This window comes from Squalius cephalus (assembly GCF_949319135.1).
Source record: "Squalius cephalus genome assembly, chromosome: 19".
In the NCBI taxonomy this organism is placed as follows: domain Eukaryota; kingdom Metazoa; phylum Chordata; class Actinopteri; order Cypriniformes; family Leuciscidae; genus Squalius; species Squalius cephalus.
In genome coordinates, this window is record NC_137140.1 from 9,642,136 (window position 1) to 9,666,096 (window position 23,961).

General features: G+C 36.8%; 1 protein-coding gene across 1 annotated transcript in view; it reads left to right on the forward strand.

Moving 5' to 3' along the window:
- The window catches only part of top2a (DNA topoisomerase II alpha), a 40,450-nt gene that overhangs the window by 3,205 nt on the left and 13,284 nt on the right, over positions 1–23,961 (forward strand). Inside the window, exons 4-24 of the mRNA XM_079851253.1 lie at positions 42–105; positions 184–329; positions 410–507; positions 2,351–2,563; positions 2,666–2,839; positions 5,797–5,898; positions 5,979–6,116; positions 12,638–12,776; positions 12,855–13,012; positions 13,433–13,558; positions 13,643–13,753; positions 13,840–13,945; positions 15,894–16,003; positions 16,135–16,227; positions 20,351–20,465; positions 21,055–21,176; positions 21,545–21,693; positions 21,968–22,199; positions 22,326–22,460; positions 23,195–23,395; positions 23,493–23,688. Of these exons, the coding sequence (XP_079707379.1) occupies positions 42–105; positions 184–329; positions 410–507; positions 2,351–2,563; positions 2,666–2,839; positions 5,797–5,898; positions 5,979–6,116; positions 12,638–12,776; positions 12,855–13,012; positions 13,433–13,558; positions 13,643–13,753; positions 13,840–13,945; positions 15,894–16,003; positions 16,135–16,227; positions 20,351–20,465; positions 21,055–21,176; positions 21,545–21,693; positions 21,968–22,199; positions 22,326–22,460; positions 23,195–23,395; positions 23,493–23,688 (2,928 nt within the window). The remainder of the gene's footprint in view (positions 1–41; positions 106–183; positions 330–409; positions 508–2,350; positions 2,564–2,665; positions 2,840–5,796; positions 5,899–5,978; positions 6,117–12,637; positions 12,777–12,854; positions 13,013–13,432; positions 13,559–13,642; positions 13,754–13,839; positions 13,946–15,893; positions 16,004–16,134; positions 16,228–20,350; positions 20,466–21,054; positions 21,177–21,544; positions 21,694–21,967; positions 22,200–22,325; positions 22,461–23,194; positions 23,396–23,492; positions 23,689–23,961) is intronic.

Below are 23,961 nucleotides of genomic sequence, written 5' to 3' on the forward strand. Positions count from 1 at the left end.
TGATTGCTGCTTGAGTGTAATATTCACTCTCTGATTCATAGTGAATGCTGCTGATAACAAACAGAGGGACAAGGCTATGAACTGCATCAAGGTCAATATTGACCCGTAAGTAATGCACATGCTCTGGCTGGTCAGTGTTGTAGATCGAGAGGACGTCTAAGTGGTGTGTGTTTGTGTGTGCAGTGAAAATAACACCATCAGTGTGTGGAACAACGGGAAGGGTATTCCTGTGGTTGAGCACAAAGTGGAAAAGGTGTATGTTCCTGCCCTGATCTTCGGCCAGCTCCTGACCTCCAGTAACTATGATGATGATGAGAAGAAGGTCACAGGTAAGGTTGCGCTGGAAGTGAATGGATTTATTTCAAAGCACTAGACTTAATGGGGATTTGTAATCGTGTGTTGTCATCAGGTGGCCGTAACGGATATGGTGCAAAGCTATGTAATATCTTCAGCTCCAAGTTCACTGTCGAGACCGCCTGTCGAGAGTCAAAACATTGTTTCAAACAGGTAGGCCTGATACCTGACCGCTCCAAGCATGTTAAAAGAGAACTGCCTCAATTTTATTTTTTATATATATTAGTTGTAGATCATTTTATTATAATATTATATCTATGTATTAATAATACAAGTATGCACTAGTATTGTTTTGAATTATTAATCCAAAACAGTGAGTGCCTTGATGCCAATTTGTATTATGATCACTGATCTTTAATAAACAACTGGTTTGCTTAATGTGACACCATCGTGCTGCCATATTGGGGTTCCCACACATTCTATTGAATTGGAAATCATCTGCTTTAATAGTGAACATTACATAACCTAACAAGTTTATATCTGAACAGGGATGTGATTAGGGATGGGACGATTTCCGGTTTCACTATAAACCACGATAAAATGTACTGACGGTTAGTATTATCGTTTAAAATTTAATTATCATTAAAACCGTATTTGATTATCGTGATTTTTAATAACTCACTGTAAATCCTGTCCAGCCAGCAACAGTCTGACGCAGGAGCAGCGCGCATTGTTGTTGTTTTTTATTCGAGAAGGAATGGCGGAAGGCAGTGACCGTGCTCGGGAGATTTTTAAGCCTTTTAAGAGGACCAAATCTGAGGTGTGGTCATATTTTGGCGTTTACAAAAGTCCTGAGTGAAACTTAATCGAGGATGGTCACTACAATAGGGGGGAAACACTTCAAATCTGCCGAGTCGTCTTGTTGTGACCATCACCCGTTTATAGCAAACGCAAGGCAACAGACTTTGACCTCAATACCAAAACTACGTCTGGGAAATAATTGGGCACAAAATGATGTTTTGAGTTGAAATATTTTATCTCACTCACTTGAAAAACGTGAAGCTTCCGCGAAGAAAAGTTCGCAGCAAGTGGCTTTGAGCCAAAGACAAACGATCAAGTTCAAACAAGACTATTAAGAGTGACATTTAAGGGATAATAATGTATATCATTTTTTTTACCACATAATTATGGGGACATATTGAATTGAGATTAATGTTTTAAATCTTACCTGTTTATAAATCCATTTTGTACAGTGTACAAAACAATCGTCCAAAAACTGAGTCGCAAGACGGCAAGTTGTATTTAAATGAAACGAGACAGAGCGCGTCCGTTGCGATACATGGATGTGCGCTGTGTTATAATGCGTTATTGACTATGGGCATTATAAGGAAGGAAATGCCACAGAATATAATCTTGCTTAAAGTTCATAGAGCTGCTCGTTTTATTTGTTTGTCGATTTTCAAATATTGAACTTTTTAGTGTGAGCATCAGTTCTTTTTGAACACTTTCATCTCATTTAACAAAACCATGATAATATTGATCACGACAATTTTGGTCACTATAATCATGATGTGAAATTTTCATACCGTCCCATCATAGTGTAATTGTTACTTTTTTTATTTTTTTATGACTAACTATTTCAAATCAGTCGCTCTGACTTTTTACATCTAAGTTTACAGATTGCATATAAAATAGCACTTTGTTTTATAATCTGTGCTGACAGTGATATTTGATTTTTATGAATAAATGGGATAAGTTAAGATTGCAAACTGTTTTTCTGTTCACAGTAACAATTTATATACCTATATCCTAAAATCTAGTCTTGTTCAAATGCTTCCTACTGTGTCAATCAGCTTTTAGTCATTGATGCCCTCAGGTTGTTGGGAATATCAATATGGCTGCTCGAACACTTGATGCTTAACTGCGTGCTGGCAGTCCCGTTATATTTGGAGATCAGTGATTATCATGTGACTTAATGGTGTCAACTGTTGATCAGAATGTGATATGCTTTGTCTTGGAACAAAAGTGGTAAAGTGTTTTAATCTTTTCCCCAAAGACATGGTTTGATAACATGAACCGAGCAGGCGAGTCTAAGATCAAACCCTTCGATGGTGATGACTACACCTGCATCACATTCAATCCAGACCTGGCAAAGTTTAAAATGCAGGCTTTGGATAAAGATACTGTGGCGTTGCTAACTCGACGAGCATATGACATCGCTGGGGCCACTAAGGGCGTCCGTGTCTATCTGAATGGCAAGAAACTGCCAGTGAGTAGATGATTGGGTTTTGCACTTGGACCTCATGAATTTTTCTGTTTATATCATTGTATTGAAACATTTTTCCTAAGTTTAAGTTTCTTTATCTTTCAGGTGAATGGTTTCCGTAGCTACGTGGACCTTTATCTGAAGGACAAGGTGGATGAGACTGGTTCTCCCCTGACGATAGTCCACGAGAGTGTGAATGAACGCTGGGAGGTGTGTCTTACCCTTAGTGATAAAGGGTTCCAGCAAGTCAGCTTTGTTAACGGCATCGCCACAACTAAGGTAAACGTCATCAGGTTTACAACATGGCATTGTTGTTGGGGTTTAGCGTTTAATTTTTTCATACTGTTTGATTTTTAATATATTTGTAATGAAATCTAATTTCTGTCCCTGTTTACTCAAAGGTTGATACTTAAGTTTCCTTAGTAGTAATAGTCCATAATAATTCTAGCAGTTTCATCCCAAGTCTACTGAAGAGAAATTATTGCTTGATCTATTGATTTGATTTTATTTAATTGACATTTGAACATTTATCAACACAACCAATTGTTTGACATGAGAGAACAAACCCGATCGGTTTCCTTAAATTCTTGCAGAATATCTTCATGACAAGGGTTTCATTTAATTCTTGCGGAATCTCTGACAAGAACAATGTCAAGTCACATTTATATAACGCTTTATACAATACAGATTGTTTCAAAGCGACTAACTGACTAGGGTAAACGTACCTATTAAGCTCACCAAAATCTACATTGAGACATTTTTAGTGCACAAGATATTGGTTTTAGTACAAGAAGTTATTTTAAAATAAAATATTAATCTCTCACACTATAATATTTCATTTTATTTTAAATGACAAAAGTATTTCAATTAAGATGTACATCATTAAATATAAAAAGTCTGGCTGTGCTTAATGGGTACGTTTTGTACCCTTTAAGCACACCCCTGTTCCCAATAAGCTCACAACAAGTTTTATTAAAAATTCTTGTTTATTTTAAACAACCTTTTTAAGGAATAATTGAAAAAAGTTTTATTTGAAGGTACAGAGTCAATCACAAAAAAACAGAACACTAAAATCAAGCAACAAGGCATTCAATTTGATCAGGTAGCCTATCCTATTCATAGTGACGTGTCATTCAAACTCATTGCAACATCTAGACTAGTCCACGTTCAGCTATGTAACCCATATTGAAAAATCAAATAACAAAACAAACCAATGTGCTCCTTAAAGGGATACTCCACTTTTTTTTGGAAATAGGCTCATTTTACAACTCCCCCAGAGTTAAACAGTGGAGTTATACCATTTTCGAATCCATTCAGCCAATCTCCGGGTCTGGGGGTCCCACTTTTAGCATAGCTTAGCATAATGAATTGAACCGGACAAGACCATTAGCATCTCTCTCAAAAAAATGACCAAAGAGTTTCGATATTTTTCCTATTTAAAACTTGACTCTTCTGTAGTTACATCGTGTACTAAGACCGACGGAAAATGAAAAGTTGCAATTTTCTAGGCTGATATGGATAGGAACTATACTCTCAAAATCGCACCTTTTCATTTTTCGTCGGGCTTAGTACACGATGTAACTACAGAAGAGTCAAGTTTTAAATAGGAAAAATATCGAAACTCTTTGGTCATTTTTTTGAGAGAGATGCTAATGGTCTTGTCCGGTTCAATTCATTATGCTAAGCTATGCTAAAAGTGGGATCCCCAGACCCGGAGATTGGCTGAATGGATTCGAAAACGGTAAAACTCAACTGTTTAACTCTGGGGAGTTGTAAAATGAGCTTATTTCCAAAAAAAGTGGAGTATCCCTTTAACTCTCTGGGTCAGAGCTTTCCTGTCTACTCCAAACTTCTTGGACAGATACGACAGGTTTCTGATGGCTCCTTCTTTGTATGACATGCCTCTTTCATCTTTAGGCATACACTATAGTTTCGTCTAGCTTTTGTCATCTTAAGACTGTGAAAATAAGTTTAATAATAATTTTTTTGAAGATTAACATAGTGAAAACCATCAGTTAATATTTAAATTCTGATTATTAAGTATTTACATAGACGTTTAATGTGGGTGAGCTTAAAGGGAGCGCACACTGTGCTTAATTGGAGCAAAAACAATTTTTAATTAATAAATATTAAATTTAAATTTAAAGGAAAATATTTAGCTAAATTAATAATCTAGGTAATGTATTAAGTTTATACCAATTTTAATATGAACAACTATTATTGACAATATCTATGAAATTATGATTTTTCTAAGTGATGTCACACTGAAGCTGTGTGATTGTCATAGTAGTGCACCCTTTAAGCTCACCTAACAATAATATGAATTCTTTAAAAATTACAGCAGTTTAAAACCACAGACTATCAATAAAATGTAAAATTATAATATTATGGATTTAAAAGTACAAGCCATTAATGCCTGTGAAGTAATATATTAGTGTAGCACACAATCTTATACAGCTAGTAAGCTAGCTATGTTCGTAGCATCTGGGCTATGTTGCTAAAACTATCTTTTAGATCTAACTGTAATTATTTCCCACATCCAGGTTCCAGGTTATAATATGCAAAAGTCTAAACATTAATCTCTTAATTTTGCAATAAGAAGATGTACTTCTTCAAAATAAAGGCTTAAACATATAAAAAATGCACATTTGAGGGGCTCCTCTTCTGGTGAAAGTTTTCAGACAGCTTTCAAAATAGCCGCCAGACAGTGTGAACACATGGACACACATATCTCAGTGTGCAATGGTCTGATTGGTTTAAAATTACAGGAGGTATATAGTAACAAACACATCAATTGGTTAATACATCAAATAGGATAATACATTGCTGTTTCTTTTTATAATCTGAGCTCCAAGATGGTAGTGTGCTTAATGGGTACTTGAGCTTAATAGGTACGTTTACCCTATTCCATATTTGGTCGATTATGCCTCTTCTCATCGACTAAAGTTTAGTCTACTATTAAAGGGCAGCCCTAGCTCTAATTCACGACACAAATCTAACTGTAATGGCACAGAGGAAATGTGTCATGCTTTTTTCTTTTTTTCTTTTTTTTCTTTTTTGCTGATGAACAGAAGTGATCAGTTTTGGAAGTAATTATCGTTTTCGTAAGGGTGAACTGAAACCCCATTAAGAGTTAACCTGTTAACATATGTGGACATAATATGCCTATTTAATCTCTCTCAGATACTGTAAATTGACAGAGGAAATTGCTTTCAATACAGTGTTTTGTGTTTTAGGGTGGCAGACACACAGACTATGTTGCAGACCAGATTGTGTCCAAACTGATTGAAGTGGTTAAAAAGAAGAACAAGGCTGGAGTGGCTGTCAAACCTTTCCAGGTACATACAGATTATCAGCAAACCTTATAAAACTTAAGGATTATGGCTCTCTGGTTGACCTGGTTGAACTGTGTGTGCAGGTGAAGAATCACATGTGGTTGTTTGTGAACTGTCTAATTGAGAACCCCAGCTTTGACTCTCAGACCAAAGAGAACATGACCTTGCAGCAGAAGAATTTCGGTTCCACCTGCTCTCTGAGTGATAAGTTCATTAAACAGGTGAGAAATGTGTCACTTTAATCATTCATTTTGAATTGAGCCTGAACTAGGGATGGCGAAAACTAAAAATTTTCTTGACCGACCACCGAGCCTCATTAGCCGGTTGAAACCGGTTAACCGATTAGTTTAAAATATAGGGCTGTGCGCATGAGCAATATCACATTGCCGGAACATGCGATGTGAAGGGTAGTAGCAGCACCCATGGTGTATTAAGAGAATGATATTTCGTACTAAAAAGAAAGTCAAAATCAGCTATTTGGGACTATTTCGTCTACAAAAAGGAGGATGTTGACTGGAGTGTTATAAAGTTGTGGATGGTTGTCTTTTTTAAAAAGTCTTTTGTCTTTTATTTTTCGTGTTCGCATTTATGAGGAAAAAACAATTTTACGTGACAGTTCTCCATTACGGACGCGACCGCTCAAAGCGGCACTAAAAGACTGCTTTAAAACTTTCACAGAGACCTCAAACAGAAAGCACAAAGCCTTTCTTTAAAACGAATTTCGTTTTGTATTAATTGTATCTTAATTTTAATCAGCGTTTCATTATCCAATTTTCTCGATTTAATAAAAAAAAGTAAATATAGCAGATAGATATCACGACACGGAGGCGCCAGCGCCTGAACTGGAGCTAACATTAAGCTATCATCCATAAACCGAAACTCAACGTATAAGGTAGCTTACTCGTCTCACACACCTAAAAAAAATAGAAATATATCTATTATCTACAGAAATCTCTACTTTTAAACAGAACCATTCAAAACAAAATAAAACGATTTAATCCGTGAAATGTGTATTTCTCTCCGGCGCGTTCACTACTGCGAAGATCGCGAGTCAGATTTCATCTTTGCAGCCGACACAGAAAACACTTGTTTATTAATAGATAATTAAAATGTCTCATCGCAATATTTTACATATTCATAATCATTACTTTTGCTGGTTCTTTGTGACAGCTTTTAGGTGCCGTTTACATGAATGCGTCACTGCACCAGCACCGAAAAAAGAGAGAGAGAGAGAGAGAATAAGATTTTTTTGTACTTATTTTGAGGAATGAACAAACAAACATCTGTTAAGAGCGCCGCCACGTTGGACTGCGTAGAACGTTCACCGAATTCTGACAGAAATATGTTCTAATTTTGGAATAAAATATTAAGTGACCTTTTTGTCACTTGTAATGAAGCTTGCTTATTAGTGAAATTATTAATATCATGGAATGGTAATTATTGACTTTAGCCTGGATTGATCATGACTCGCAATATATATCGTTGGGAAAAAACTATCGAAATGTAGGCAAATTTTTTCCCAATATCTAATATTTTCCCAATATTGTACAATATCGTGCCTGCAATTTCGCAACTCTGTCGCATCTCTCTGCCGCTCTGCCTCCCGCTTTGGCTACCTTTCTCACCCGAAGAGGCTTGCGGGTGTCGCGTTTTAAGGTGATCATAGTTGATGTGTTACTACTGTATTTAAGCACTGTATCACACAAGTTGCAACTTACATCTGTGTCATTCTTTTTGGTGAAATGGTCCCACACACTTCTTTACACGCTTCATCTGTCATCTGCCTGGCTCTAACCTCGAGTGTTTTAGCCTGTAGCCTTTACTTTTCGCAAACCCTGTGAGCGCGCGAACCCAAACGCTGTGACCTCGCGCCAAATGTTTTTATTGGTTTATTAAATACAAACAGGTGAGTTATGAAAAATTTAGTGTGAGGGATTTGTTCACTTCACACAAAAACATCTTGGAATGAGATGGCTAACTGTAGTAGAGTAAAGTCCACTGTCTATAATAGCCTAATTTAGAGAGAACTTTTTTTTTTTTTTTTTTACCGACTACCGACAACTTTGACCGGTCAACGTTGATACGGTCAACCATCGGTCAAACGGTCATCGGTTAACATCCCTAGCCTGAACCATGCTGAATGGGATAATTAAAGTGCTTGTAGTCTGCATATAATTATTACTGCATATAATTATTGCTGTCGTGATCAATATGAAATAAACACCTCTATTGAGATGTAACATCTCTATTGTAACTTGTCAGAAGTACAGATATTTCAGTACCAAGTCAGAAGTTTTAAAAATGTAACCATACTTGCCGCCTTTTAGTACTGAGTACCTTCTCAATTCAGTCTCTGTAGATAGGCGGCTGATTTTAAACATTTCTATGCATATTTTTGTAAGCTCCTTGAAATGGGTCATATGATTCTATTTAAAAAATGCATTATTTTGTTTTATTGGGTGTAATATGTGACCCCGCCTGTGAAACCCCGGCTAAAGTCGCAGAATCGAATTATGAGTTAACGAGCGTCAAAGTAGTCATAGCCATAAAAATGACAAAAATAGGCCATGTGTGTTTATTGCTGTAAATGATAGATTATACCAATGGTTTTGAGATGCAATACTTACATTTTCATTTATAACATGATAAATACTGAAATTAATGATTTTATTGACACTACGTTATACTTTTGCGCAAAAAAAAACAAAAACGGACGTGGCTTCCTAAACATTGATTTCATTCGTCTCTGGGTTTATTTCGCGCAACAACACTGCTGATTCTTATATCATTCGGTCTAGGAACTTCTTTTCTATGTCTTTTCTATTAGAGTAAAAACAGACTTTAATATCAATCCGCGAGCGGTAATCAGGTCAAAAAAAGAAAAAAAAGATGTAAGCCGCGTTTAGCCGCGATTAGATGTCTGTGGTGATTTTTTCTTGTCATAGCCAATATTTTAAGAACTGCTTATTTGTTTTGTAGCTCAGTATTCTGCCAGTAATATTAAACTTATTTTAAGGACGTTTTTGGCCTGCTACGTGTTATTTGCTGGATGGTAATGCGTTGTTTTGACATCTGACATGGCGACACCGAAGCATGAGCAGGAACGGAAAATAGCTGCTTGCTATAAACAGCTTGCTTGATATTAATCTCGGTGGAATTGCCCCAAATTATGATTTAACCGGTTTTGTGTGTGAGTAAATGATGACAGAATTGTAGTTTTTGGGTAAACTATCCCTTAAAATTGTATATTTATTTATTTATTTATTTTTTACTCCAGATTTACTCAATGTTACACTGTGGGCCAGTAAGAGAATGAGAAATGTTTGTTATTTAATTGATATATTATTGAAATTTTTTTTCACTGATATTACATTTTACTAATAAAGTTATACATTAAATCATTCCATTGAATTGACATGGTAATTGTTGCTACGATCAAGCTCTTGTGGTACCCCCATTCGTTTCAATGTTTTTATGCTTTTAGCTTTTTGGACATGCACATCATAATAAATAGACCTGTTTTACAAAACTTTAAGAATTTTTCCACCAATGTCTCATATATCACTAAAAAGGGGAGAATCTCAGCTTTAATGTGTTATATGGCACATATGCAGGATAACTATGGATCAAATGTGTTGCAGTTTTAACAAATAACCTCTTTTTAAATTGGAATTTCTCAAAAATATGATTTTCTGAGCCCGAATTTGAGCAAATCTTTGACATGGCCTTACTCAGTCAATATTAAAGATATTAAGGTTATATTTTCACAGAATGTTCTTTACATTGTGTAGGATGATTTTATGTAGAAAACATTGAGTCACATATAATAGGTTAGCATGCTTTTAATGTTCAAAAACATTACTTTTCACATACTATACATTATTGCTGATTTCTGCAAAGCCTCTCCTTCTGAAAAGCTGTGTTCTGATTGGCCAGCTGACCTAGTGCGTTGTGATTAGCCAAACACCTCCAGTGTGTGTCTGAAATTTAATATCCCTTACCATAAATGAGAGCTTCAGATTCTGAAAATGCGGACGATCAATCGGAACAAACTTTGCAAGCACGACTTGAGGGTTTCAACCAAGCGTGCCGCACAAGCCCTGAAAAGTGAAGCCAAAACGTCTCGATCGCCCCCCGGTGACTGGTCCTAGTATAGGTCATAAGCCCCGCCTTGCCGTGTTATTCAATGGGACGCGAGACCAACTAAACAATTAAATTACACTTCAAATATCTTTTTCCAAAGGTGGTTTCTTTCATTTGCTGTCGTTTTTATCACGCTAATGTAAGTTCAAGTGTCTGTTTCAAAAATAAGTTGGTTTTTAGTTAGTTACATGATGCGGTGGTGTAACGTCATGATTGACAGCTGTGATTGACAGGTTCTCCGAGCGAAGTAGTCACTGAAGCACCAACGGACATTTTTTTCGGGATCTTCGGAGGACTGAGGAGATTGTATTTACTTTATTTTAATAAGCCTCTTGTCGTACTGCAATCAATTTTTTTTAAAAGTGTGCAGAATGCACTTTCCCTGCGAGAGTGAGGGCGGAGCGTTGATTTCGCGGCTTTACTTCCTGCTCACTACTGCGCAGGTCTGGTCCCGAAATCGCTACTGCGCAGACTCAAGTTCCAATATGTCAGCGCCATATCGGGACTCTGGCGGCTTCAGTTCTCATCAATGGAAGAGAGCGAAGGGGCGTCGTCCATCTTTTTTTACAGTCTATGGTTTCAACCCCTCGGTTGAAATCATGTTCCGGGAGGGGGCATTGCAGTACGACTGAAAGGGCATGTTGCTATTAGCGATTACTGGATGTGACTGTGAGTGCAGAGAAAACAAATGGCGCACGCATTATAAAGCCACCTCGCAAACAGTTTGCGAGTGTCAAATTGTATTTTTCACAGTTTATTGCGCTTAAAGGGATAGTTCACCCAAAAATTGCCCCATGATTTACTCACCCTCAAGCCATCCTAGGTGTATATGACATTCTTCTTCAGATGAATACAATCAGAGTTATAATAAATTGTTAAATTATATTAAGCTAGATGTTTTAGTACATACAGCCATTCACTGCCATTATCAAGCATGGAAGAGCCAGGACATTATATTTATTTTTATATATATATATATATATATATATATATATATATATATATATATATATATATATATATATATATATATATATATATATATATATATATATATATATATATATATATATATATATATATATTAACTCCGATTGTATTCGCCTGAAAGGAGAATGACACTCATTTTAGTTAAGATATGCTATGATGAATTTGAATATGGATATTTATTCTTATTTTACTTTTATATGTAGTAGTGGTGGGTGATATGACACAAATCTCATCACGATTTTTATTTTTATTTTTCAGTAAAATCGCGATTTCATGATTTTAACACGATTCCTTTTGTTGTTTTTACTATTTTGCAAGTGACTGAGCATTACAGCCCAAATAATGTCCCTATTTTAAAAACATAGCCTTACAAAAATATGAAATTTTAAATGTATAACATGAACATTTAGGCCAAAGTGAAGATAAAAATCTTTATTTTTCTTTCTTAAAAAATAACAAAGATACACATTACATATACACAACTTAATATACAACTGAATTAAACAGGTTTTTTTTAATTTTTTTTCAGTTACTGTATGTGTATTTAACAGTAGCGTTGAAGAAAGAAATGAAATGAACAAATATAAAAAATAAAACACTACATAGACTTTACTGTATAGATTATACATTGATTCTTATTAAAGCTACTATTAAATTTAGCAGGTTTTTTTTCTTTTTCTTTTTTTCTTTGTTGTGTTTTATTAACATTTAAAGGGATAGTTCCCCCAAAAATGAAAACTCATTTACTCTCATGTTGTTTTAAACCTGATATAAGTTACTTTCTTCTGTTGAAAATAAGTTATTTTGAGGAATGTGGGTAACCAAACAATTGCTGGTCACCACTGACTTCCATAGTATTTTTTTTTTTATTTTTTATTTTTTCTATATGGAAGTCAATTGGGACCAGCAACTGTTTGGTTAGCCACATTCAAAATATCATCATTTTGTGTTCAGCAAAATAAATAAATTAATACAGGTTTGGAATAACATTAGAGAGTAAATGACAGAATTTTCATTTTTATTTTTGGGTGAACTATCAAGCGTCACAAGCATCAGCATGTTTATTATAAGGCTACTGTCACTTTAAAACTGGCATGCATCTAATATACACACATGACACGCACCACATTTTCTCTCAAATGTTTACTTTCACTTTAGACATGACCAACTGTGTTTGTAAACCATGTGTGTATTTGACAGTAACGCAATAAGACTCAAAAGATAACTTAGTCCAGTAACCACACACTGTTTGACATGCTTTTAGTACCTGTACACTTCAGTTTAACATCATTAAATGTTTGTGAATTGCATTGTCCCATGAGTGTAACTCTTCCTCTGCATTAACACGTGATGTGAATGTACGTCGCATTGTACAGTATTTTGAGATTGTGGCGCCAGAACAACTGATAGAATGCACGATACTATGATACTACTTAAAGCAGATAGTGGAGACATTTTAATCCTCTACGATCAAAAATTGTGATTTCGCACACCCCTAATATGTAGACTCTCATGTAACATTAAGGTTATGGAAAGGTTGTGGAAATTTATTGGTAAAAATCTGTATTTACCCTAACTGTGTGAATTCACCTCTCTTTCTTGTCTGTAGGCAAATGTCTGTGGAATTGTGGAGAGCATTATGAACTGGGTGAAGTTTAAAGCCCAGGCTCAGCTCAATAAGAAATGCTCTGCTGTCAAACACACTAAGATTAAAGGAGTCCCCAAGCTGGATGACGCCAACGATGCAGGTAAAGGTTTGTTGTGCTCTTATGTTAGGACACTTTGTTCTGCCTGGATATTATATCAGGATGGTTTTTTTGTTTCAGGTGGAAAGAACTCCACTAGCTGCACTCTGATCCTGACTGAAGGAGACTCGGCCAAAACTCTGGCTGTGTCGGGTCTGGGTGTGGTGGGACGTGATCGCTATGGTGTCTTCCCTCTGCGTGGTAAAATCCTCAACGTGCGAGAGGCGTCACACAAACAGGTCAATAAAAAAACTACACTTACGTTTTATTAACTGATTTGATCACTTCCATTGCATGACCCACAAAATAATTGTTTTGGTTTTTAGTTCTTGATTATTAGCTCCGTTTCCTTTTTCTTAGATTTAGATTTTTTCCATGTATAGATATCTATGATTATAATACTTGTGTAGTGTGTTAGCTTAGCAGGCTAATTAAATAGCATGTGAACTGAGAAATGTGCCATATGCATTTTGAAGTTTCTCTCTTCCATTTAATGAAAAGTGAATGGTGACCACAACTGTCTCAGATTCCCATTTACTTACATTGTACTGACAAAAAGATATAGGCTATTCTCTTGATCTCCATGCAAGTCAAATGGGTTAACGTAGTTTTACATTCTACGTTTCATTCATTGAGACATGTTTTCTTTTTTTTTGTAGATCATGGAGAACACTGAGATCAACAACATCATAAAGATCCTAGGTCTGCAGTACAAGAAGAACTACAGTGACTCTGAATCACTCAAAAGCCTGCGCTACGGCAAGCTCATGATCATGACAGATCAGGTCAGACTTGACTACATAGTGTCTGTTACAGGATATTGGACTGTTGTAGTTTGTTGCCTGTGTAATGTCGGGTGATTTCTGCAGGATCAAGACGGATCTCACATTAAAGGTCTTCTCATCAACTTCATCCATCATAACTGGCCATCACTGCTGCGCCACAACTTTCTTGAAGAGTTCATCACCCCAATCATCAAGGTAGATGCCAACTGCTCTTGTCATCAACAGTGCATAAAATGTTAGTTGTTAAAAGCATCTTGACTGTGGCTGTCATTGCTTTCTAGGCGTCCACTAAGAAGCAGGAGCTATCTTTCTACAGTATTCCAGAGTTCACTGAGTGGAAGGAGAAACAAAGTAACATAAAATCCTGGAAGATCAAATACTACAAAGGTTTGTCTCAAACACCTGTGGTAGTCCACTGGCAAATGTAAGCAATGTTTTTACTCAGTCCTCATCTCTGCACAAGTGAAGGGGTCATAGACTGGGTCACCTGCACACTGGGTGTTTACTTGGGCTGGGCGGTATGACAATATATATTGTGGCGACAATATAAAGGTCCTATTGTCAGATAATTTGCAATATAGTTTATATTGCGGTATGCAAATATCTGTGTACCACATCACTAAGTTATTGATTCTTTTGAACAGTGGTTCTCAACCTTTTTCACTCCCAAGGTCTCCCATATTTGAAAAAAAAAAAAAAAAGGCCAACCCTCTACTAAACAATTATTAAAAATGATTGATTGATTTTTCAATTATTTGAAGTTATCTTGAGCCCCCCTTCAGCTGGGGCCCCTAGTTAAGAATCACTCTGATTAAAGGAACATATGTGAATGAGAAAGTAAAAAGCAGGACGTGCACGGTGTTAAAAAGTGTTTGGGTAATAAGCCGTGGGAAAAATAAATCAATGTGGTGCTTGTGCTGACTGATAACCACACTGACAAATTCAGTTCTCTTTTGCAGATTATGGGCAAAGATGCACATAATTGGGTCAATGCCCATCATGTATAGTAGTGGTTCTCAAACTGGGGTATGCGCACCCCTGGGGGTACGTGAGGTGACACGGGGTACGCAAACAAAATGCTGAGTTTTGCTGTTGATTTAATTCTACTCCACCTTAAAATATCATTAAAACTGAGCAAGTATTTCTAGCAGGTAAAATGCCATAAATACATCACATCCAATCAAATTACCACCTCTTTCGCAGTCAAAACTGACTGCATCCTCACAAGCCAGCACAACCCAATCACATTACATTACTGCCATTTTCGACAACATACCTTTGTAAAAGTGGAGATTTAGCACTTACTAGCATGAACAAATTTTGACACGGACTGTGCATAGAAATCGGTTGAGATTCAAACTCTCTTTGATACAAAAAATACCCTGCTTTCTTTTCCCTGAGTTCTTGCTTTTAATGTTGATCATATATTATATGAGCAAGAATGCAATGTTTCCCGAATATCCACATGATTGCAAATGTGACATTGATTTCATACTAAAGTTCAGCAAACGAAAGGGTAAAATTAAGTAATGTTCGTTTTATATACAATATTGCAGGGTTTGAAATTAACACCTGTCAAATGCGGGTAAAAATTAACAGTGGCGGGTAACACTGTCAAATCACTAGCCAATTTGGCGTTACTTATGTTTACTCACTTTGCTGGGGAAGTTTGTGTGAGCCAAATCTGTGCAGATTTAGCGCAAATACTAAACTCGTTAGTCATCATGATATATTAAATACAGCGTTATCTGGCTTACTTGAACATGCCCGTCACTATGCAACAAATAACGGCGCGCTTATTCATTTGCATTCATACATTGAAGCATTAGCAAAGATTAAAAAGCATTTGGTTAACAGAAAAGACATTGTTACCAAATGGTTGACATTTGTATGACAAACAAGTATTCGTTACTTCGATGAGCTCATTGTTTCTGCCTTAAATTATATTGTTTAAATTAATACATTTTTAGCTAACTGTGATTTGTGTATTTACATTTCTGAAATACAAAACTTAGACAGTTACCTCTGATAACTGATCACTCTAAATTGTAGTGTGGACTCTTTCTGCAAAGCTGCTTTGAAATGTGTATTGTGAAAAGTGCTTTTTTTTTTTTCCTTTTTTTTTTTTTCCTGTTCTTTGTAGTTTGCTTTGTTCTTATTTTAACTAAAAATTACAAATAACTATATCGTGATCTATTGTTAATGTGAAATAAGATTTTTGTTGTATCACCCACCCCTAGTGTTTACAATGACACTTGAAAGTGGTTCTAAAACGTGCATGTGTATTTGGTCGTTTGTAAATCTCACATGTAGTTTTCTGTCTGCTTCTCTCCAGGTTTGGGTACCAGCACATCTAAGGAGGCCAAAGAGTATTTTTCGGATATGACGAGACATCGAATCCCCTTTAAGTACTCCGGGCCAGCCGATGATGAAGCTATCACCCTGGTAATCATTTTTCCTTTACAGGAACATTCCTGCATTGGGAATTTAGTAAAAAAAAATAGTCACAGTAAAATCATAAAAAGGGCTTTAAAATCAAGCTTCCTGAAGATGTTTGTGGCTTTGTCTATTTGCAGGCCTTTAGTAAAAAGATGGTAGATGAGAGGAAGGAGTGGCTGACCAGCTTCATGATCAACAGACGTCAACGCAGAGAACACAACCTGCCTGAGGTACCACAACACTGAAAATCAATATCGAGATGTGCTATTTAAGAAGAGTTGATATTTGTGTGCCACCTTGTGGGGTATTCCAGAAAGCAAGTTATGTGGTAAGGGTAAGCAAGCAGATAACCCCAACTTTAAGTTCCAAAATCAGAGGTATCTTTCAGGGTATGCAAGTAGCCGCATACATGCATGCATGCATACATCCATCAGTGTTTCCCACAGATTCAAAAGCAGGTTGTGGGGGGAGGTTCCTTCGTTAATAATTAGTTACACAGAACTTTATTATATTAAATATGAATCAAAAATGATTCACACCTTCACAAAATCCAAACATTCAGTGTAAGAGTAAAAAAATGACATTATTTATAGAAAGTATTTGATTCACAGCTTATTTAGAGTTTTGACCTCGACAACCCAACTGCATTTACTGCAAACAGTCTAAACTAAAAGATTGTTTTGTTAATTGTTCTACACATTGTCATATAGATAACCTGAAAATACAATAGTTTATTAAGGTTAAATCTTGCTAACCATTCTTACTAAAAAAATGGGGTAAGCACACTTACATTCTCATTTTAAGGCGTTAAATGTGATTTGATTTGTTTACATTAATGTATTAGGCTAACTAACATGAACCACGAGCAATACATTTGTTACTGTATTTATTAATCTTTGTTAATCTTAGTTGAACAAACAATGAACAGCTGTATTTTTGTTACTTCACACAGTGCAGCTAACTAATGTTAACAAATACAACTTTTGATTTAAAGAATGTAGACTAGCCTACTAGTAAATGGTGAAATTAACATTAATAAAGATTAATAAATGCTGTAGAAGTGCAGTTTATTAATAGTTAATGTTAACTAATGTAGTTAACTAGAGTTTAATTAATGGAACCTTATTGTAAAGTGTTACCGATTTGTTATACATCGATTCAGTGTTGGACAGATCAGTTGTTTTAACCATTCATTAAAGTGAATCGGTTCAAAGGAGTCATTAGTTCGCGAATCGGCAGTGTCATTAGCAGACTTGTACGCGTTATGTGATTTAACCTGGCAGTCAGGACATCGCACAAGATTTGTCAACACTGAAAACGTTTCATCATTGCATAGGGTTTGTTTTGTTTATTGAAAGTGTTTTTTATGTCAGCTGAATGAGCGGAACGCTTTTCAGAGAAGATAAGGCAACGTAAAGGTAATATGCGCCCTATCGCAAGCGCAGCAGTCATCTATATCACTCACCGATCAAATAAGGCTTTGGCGAGACAAAAATTCACTTGTGAGAGAGACGCGTGAGTGACAGAGACGGAGGGAGAGCAGGGAAAGGAAATGCAGCTGAATGAACACGCTGCGCGTTTTAAATAGCGTGTAAAACTTTTTTTATAACGAAACGCAATATGTGGCAGCCGGAGTTGATTCTGTGGCGCACCGCCATGAATTAGTCTATGTGTGGGAAACACTGTACATGCATGCATGCATACATACATTCTCATCTGTTGATCTGCGTTCAGACTTTTTTTTTTTTTTTACAGGACGTTTTCTATGCTATAATGTATATGATAAACATCTTGCCTTTCAAGTAATGTCTAAAAGTAAAAAAAATAAACTTATACAGCCATGTTATCTTTGCAAGCACAGACTATTATTTAGTTTAATCAGTATTTTTATTATATAATTGGCATCAAACAAAGTAGTTCTTATTCAGTTATTGGAAATAATTTATTTAATTATTAATTAAATAACTATTGCACAACCACCAAATAGGGTGTGATATGCCCCAAGTATGTAAATATCCATTAAACAAAAAGTAGTTTGGCATTCTTTTTCTTGGCGTCCATTTCCATTGTGATTCGTCGTGCTGTTGAGAATGTCTTGTGTGTTAACTAACCGTTAAAGGGGTCATATAAAGTCATTTTTGTACAAGCTTATATGATTCTTTAGGGTCTAAATTAAAAGTTTGTAATATACTTTAATTAAAAATTCTCATTAGTATTGTAAGAAAACACTAATTTTACCTGGTCAAAAACAGCTGTTTTCAGCATTGTTTGAGTGCATGTGTCTTTAAATGATAATGCCACCCCACCCCTCTGTTCTGTGCGAACAAACAATAACCATAACGCGTTGTTCATTATAAACTTGGGATTATGAATAGAGATTCACCGATTACAATTTTCTAGGCCGATTTCCGATTTTTCATTGAGTTTGACCTGCCGATACCGATTTTAGCCGATTCCGATTTAATTTTTTTTCTAACCACTTTACAGCACACACAAATATTTATTTTCGATCTTTTCTTTAACCCTTTCACGCGTAAGTTTAAAATATTCTAACTGACACCCCCTCCCCCCACCCCAGAGTGAGTTTTTTCAAGGCGAACGTTCCCTTTAATGTTTCCATGGCGACGCGTCACGCGATACACCGCAGCCTACTGTATGACAGATGTGTCGCTTTTATTTCGCTTTTCATTTTTTATTCAAACAAAGTATTCACAAACTTTCTTACCATGTCATCAACTAGCCTATCTGATATTCTGATTCTCAAACACGTTTAAGTGAGTATGTTTGGTCGTTTAAAAACCTTTAAATAATCTTGATCTATAACATGAGATGGGCGCCGCAATGTTGTCCTGTCAGTCGGATTTACAGCACGTGAATTCATCAGTTTCTCCCGAAATAAATGCAAGAAAGTGGCCGGTGAACTGAGAAGAATATTGTAAACTTTATAGTTACTTCCACTATGTTTGTCTGATATGAATAACACATGTCGGCAAATTATATTTGAATAGAATGTTATTGCTGCTTCCACAGACATCAGTGTGTATTTTACAAACTCCAAATGTATTGTTTTACTCGTGCTTATGTGTATTTAAATATCTGAAACCTAAAATAAACATGAGGTTGAAAGCACTGCTTAGTTGTGATATATGACAGCGCTGAACGCGTCCGACTCTGGCTCAGCGCCAGCCAACGCGCGAAAGCACAGTTTGAATCTGGCAGTGATGCGACGTCACTGAACATTATAAATGTGGCACCGGTGACCGTACTCTCAGGGGCACAGAAATAAAAATCCCATATATGAGACCGCACCGCTCAGGTTAATCATGCGGTGCCCGAGTGCATTTGACCGGCATAAAATCGACATATGTCAGACTGACCGGCCGGTCGCCGGTCATGGCCGATCACGTGAAAATCGGCCAATTCCGATCACCAGCCGATCAATCGGTGCATCTCTAATTATGAATTATATTGAGAACGTCATACATAGAAAACATGCCGTAATGTACCCTGAGTGTAAAAATAGCCGCATTCATCGTGAAGCGTGCAGCAAGCGATTTGCAAAGATTAATATAAAGGTTAATAAAACGTTACACTCACTCACTTCTTCTGGAGGTGCAGCAGGAACACGAAAAGTTGGTACGATCCTTTTTTCAGGAGCAGCTTCTTAGTAAAACCAGCTTTATACTGACCCTCGTTTGTAAAGCAGTCTGGTGAAATGATTCGCGCAAACATGAAAGCATTGACGTTGTGGGGAATATTTCCTTCGAAAACAAACTCAGCCACTTCAGCGTTTCGGATTTAGGAACATCAAAATGACTGCTGTGTTCCTTATTACACCCAAGAACACCACAATCGCTTAGATGCCATTCTACTCAGTGCTCCAGCTATCAGCAATGAACGCGCCGGTGCGCGCGGGCTATGATTGACTGCTCGCTCACGAGGGCGTGAGGGTGGGTCTGTGTTGAAACGCTGCTGTCACTCAACCATTGTGGGAGCGGCGTCGATTTTGTGACGTCACAAAATCGAACAGCTTGATTCAGGAGAGGGGGAAACATAAGATTTAAAAAAAAACACTGGATGGATTTTTATCATTTTATGATGGTTGTGTACAGGCACTGCCAACACATTTCAGTACAATCAACTTGTAAAAATGCATGTACAATTATATGACCCCTTTAACATACTCTGAGTTGGTCGAACTTGCTCCCAGATGCGTTTTTGGAACCAGCATACATCGAGTAAGCAAAGTTTAGGTTAATCAACATAGAGGTCAGTGTATGTTTGATGGAAAGATAACCTTGTTTTCTGGAATACCCCCCCAGGAAGCATGATCTTGTGTCTGCTTTTTTGCAGGAGTATCTGTACGGACAGAAAACAACGTCCCTCACCTACCATGACTTCATTAATAAAGAGCTTGTGCAGTTTTCCAACTCTGACAATGAGCGATCAATCCCCTGCTTGGTGGATGGTGAGAAACATTACATGTTTAGCAACATTATAACATAATAAATATTGAAATGACTAAAGGCCATTCCAAAGGTTAGGCAGTACAATCCAGAGTTGTCACAAAGTTGTCACAATACCATAAAGGCATTTTGTGATAGTATACTGTACCTGTAAGTACTCAAATAATTCCAACTTAAAATATATGTTCGTGCTGCCTTAATTTTAAGTTTAGTCAACTCAACTATCCAAGTTGCCACTTAGTACAACTTCACATTTCAAGTTGACTAAACTTAATTACGGTGGCTTGAACAAATTTAATTTTTTTTTTTTTTACTTAGTTTTACCAAGTAGTAATCGTGATACTGTGCAGTATTGTTAATTCATAATTCCCATGGACCAGTTTTGAATGGAAAAAATGGACCACATTTTCATAAAATATGTAAATGTAGCCTCAATGAAAACAACTGGACTAGATTTTAGATGGAAGCGTTGTGCAGGTCTTAAATATTTTTGTAAAAGTATTAAATTGGAAGTGCAGATACCCTGTATAGGATTGAGAGAATATAGTTACTATTGAACAAATTCAGAAAAGTGATGTGTGTTTGTTTCAGGGCTGAAACCAGGTCAGAGGAAAGTGATTTTCTGCTGTTTTAAGAGGAATGATAAGAGAGAGGTGAAAGTGGCTCAGTTGGCTGGATCAGTGGCCGAGATGTCCGCGTACCACCATGGAGAGGTGAGGACTTGTTTTGTTCACCTCACTTGATTCATTGTGCAATGAATTGAGTTTGCGTTGGTTTTGTTTTTGAGCAAAACACTGCACCATAATAAATCTGCAAATACACATTCATAAGAATTTTGCAGACTCAAAGATAGATGATCATGTTAGATTACTGAACACAAAATCATCTATCAAACTGATGTCATGACGAGGTTAAGCCAATTAACCTGGCAACTTTCACATGATCCAACAGTCCATAGGATTTTAAATCGGTATACAACCAGAAGTTAATTTGCCTAGCAAAATATTAAGTGATCAAGGTTTAGCTAGTTAGCATAGCCCAAGTTATTTTCCTCTTATTTCAGTGTTTTTGTCTTCCTCAGGTCTCTCTGATGATGACCATTGTGGGTCTTGCTCAGAACTTTGTAGGCAGTAATAATTTGAACCTGCTTCAGCCTCTGGGTCAGTTTGGCACACGTCTGCATGGAGGCAAAGACTCTGCCAGCCCCAGATACATCTTTACCATGCTCAGGTACACACAGACACACAGCCAGTGATTATGGCTCTGTACCAAAACCCAGTGAGCTGTCTTGCTGTCAACTAACTACATGGGCATCTACTATCTTGGGCTGCAGTGAAACCATGATGGGATCTGTGGAGCCTTTTTTTTTTTTTTTTTTTTTTTTTTTTAGCATGTCCAATTTAATCTGTAAATTTTGGCATACAATTGGCATTGATTATAAGATATGTTGTTAATGTTAACAAATTAAAATTGCATTACTATTAAAGTAAATATCTTTTTTCAGTCCGCTCGCTCGTCTACTGTTCCCTGCTATGGATGATAACCTGTTGAAGTATAACTATGATGACAATTTGCGAGTGGAGCCAGAGTGGTACATTCCCATCATCCCTCTGGTGCTGGCTAATGGAGGTGAGGGCATCGGCACAGGATGGGCCAGCCGCATCCCCAATTTTAATCTGCGAGAGATCATCAACAATATTCACCGCCTGCTCAATGGAGAAGAGCCACTTCCCATGGTAAAATAAATTAAGCATTTTTATTACCATAAATGTATAGTGATTTTCATAATGCATATTGTTGTTGTTCCAAACCATCATTTATTAACATTACACTCCTCTAATGCCCACTCATGTTACATATAGTTGCCCAGCTATAAGGGGTTCAAGGGCACCATTGAAGAACTGGCGAAGAATCAGTATGTTAATAATGGAGAGGTGGCCATCATTGACTCCACCACCATTGAGATCACTGAGCTGCCAATCAAAACCTGGACACAGGTGTGTGACGCCTGTTCTTATACTTGCTTATACTCTATGACTGTGCATTAAAACTATATCAAATGTAATGCATGCTTCCTCACAGGACTCTAATGTTGATATTTACCCTCATTTGGTATGCGGCAAGTAGGGGTGGGCAATATTTAGGTTGACCACCGATAGAAATTTTGGGTAATCGTGCCATGGTTACTCACATTATAGTGCAGTTAATTGCTTGTAATTATGCATCATTTATAGTTATTGCTACAGTAACTACATGTAACGTGAAACTAGGACACCTTGTAAATGTGTTACAGAAAATTGTCATTTACTCACCCTTGTCTTTGCAAAAACTAGACTAGTTCATATTCGAAAGACGCATGATCTTTCAATGGGGGGACATTAATCTCTTAGGCCTCATTTAAAATATATTGATTTGTTTCGAAGATGATTGAGTCTTGTGGGTTTGGAAATGACATGAGGAACAAATGACATCACCCAAAAATGAAAAAACCTTCCATTTAAGGCTTTAGCAGTGTCTGCTAGGGTTGAAAATGAATTATACAAATATTCTAATCTTTCATCCACTGCAAATTCATGTTTCATGCTGTTTATAAATCAAATAAAAAATTTGTAAAGTGTTTAACCGCTCAAATGTGACGTAAAGCTGGGTGATGCAAAAAATGATCCCAGTTAGTTTAGCAACTAAAATTGACAGCTTTTTCTTTGGAATAAATTAATAACACATCTCTCAGATCTATAAGGAGAATGTGTTGGAGGTGATGCTGAACGGCTCGGAGAAGGTTCCTCCACTGATCACAGACTATAAAGAGTATCATACGGACACCACAGTGCGTTTTGTCATTAAGATGACAGAAGAGCGCCTGAGAGAGGCGGAGGCAGCTGGACTACACAAAGTTTTCAAGCTACAGAGTCTGCTCACCTGTAACTCCATGGTGAACAACACGCACCACATTTTACACCTCACAAGATGCATTCGTTTTCTGCCTAATCCTGAAATCATCTACTGTTGTCCGTCTCATCGTCTTGCAGGTGTTGTTTGATCATGTGGGCAGTCTGAAGAAGTACGAGTCTGTTCAAGACATCTTGAAGGATTTCTTTGAGCTCAGACTGAAGTATTACATCCTCAGGAAAGACTGGCTGCTAGGAATGCTGGGAGCTGAAAGTGCCAGACTCTCCAACCAGGCCCGATTCATTCTGGAGAAGATCCAGGGCACACTGGTCATTGGTGAGACATGCTTTGTTTTCCTTTTTTGTCATTGCTTTCACACCACACGCAAATGCAGCACGCATTAACAGGCTAGAGCATGTTTCAGAGTAAAACTCTTTATACAGCTGGTTATTATATATTTTCTGCTATAAAAGTTCTATGGTATAACTAGTGATGGAACTATCGATTATTTTTGATACCCGATTAGTTGGCCGAATTTTTATATATATATATATATATATATATATGAGATGCACCGATTACAATTTTCTGGGCCGATTCCGATTTTTC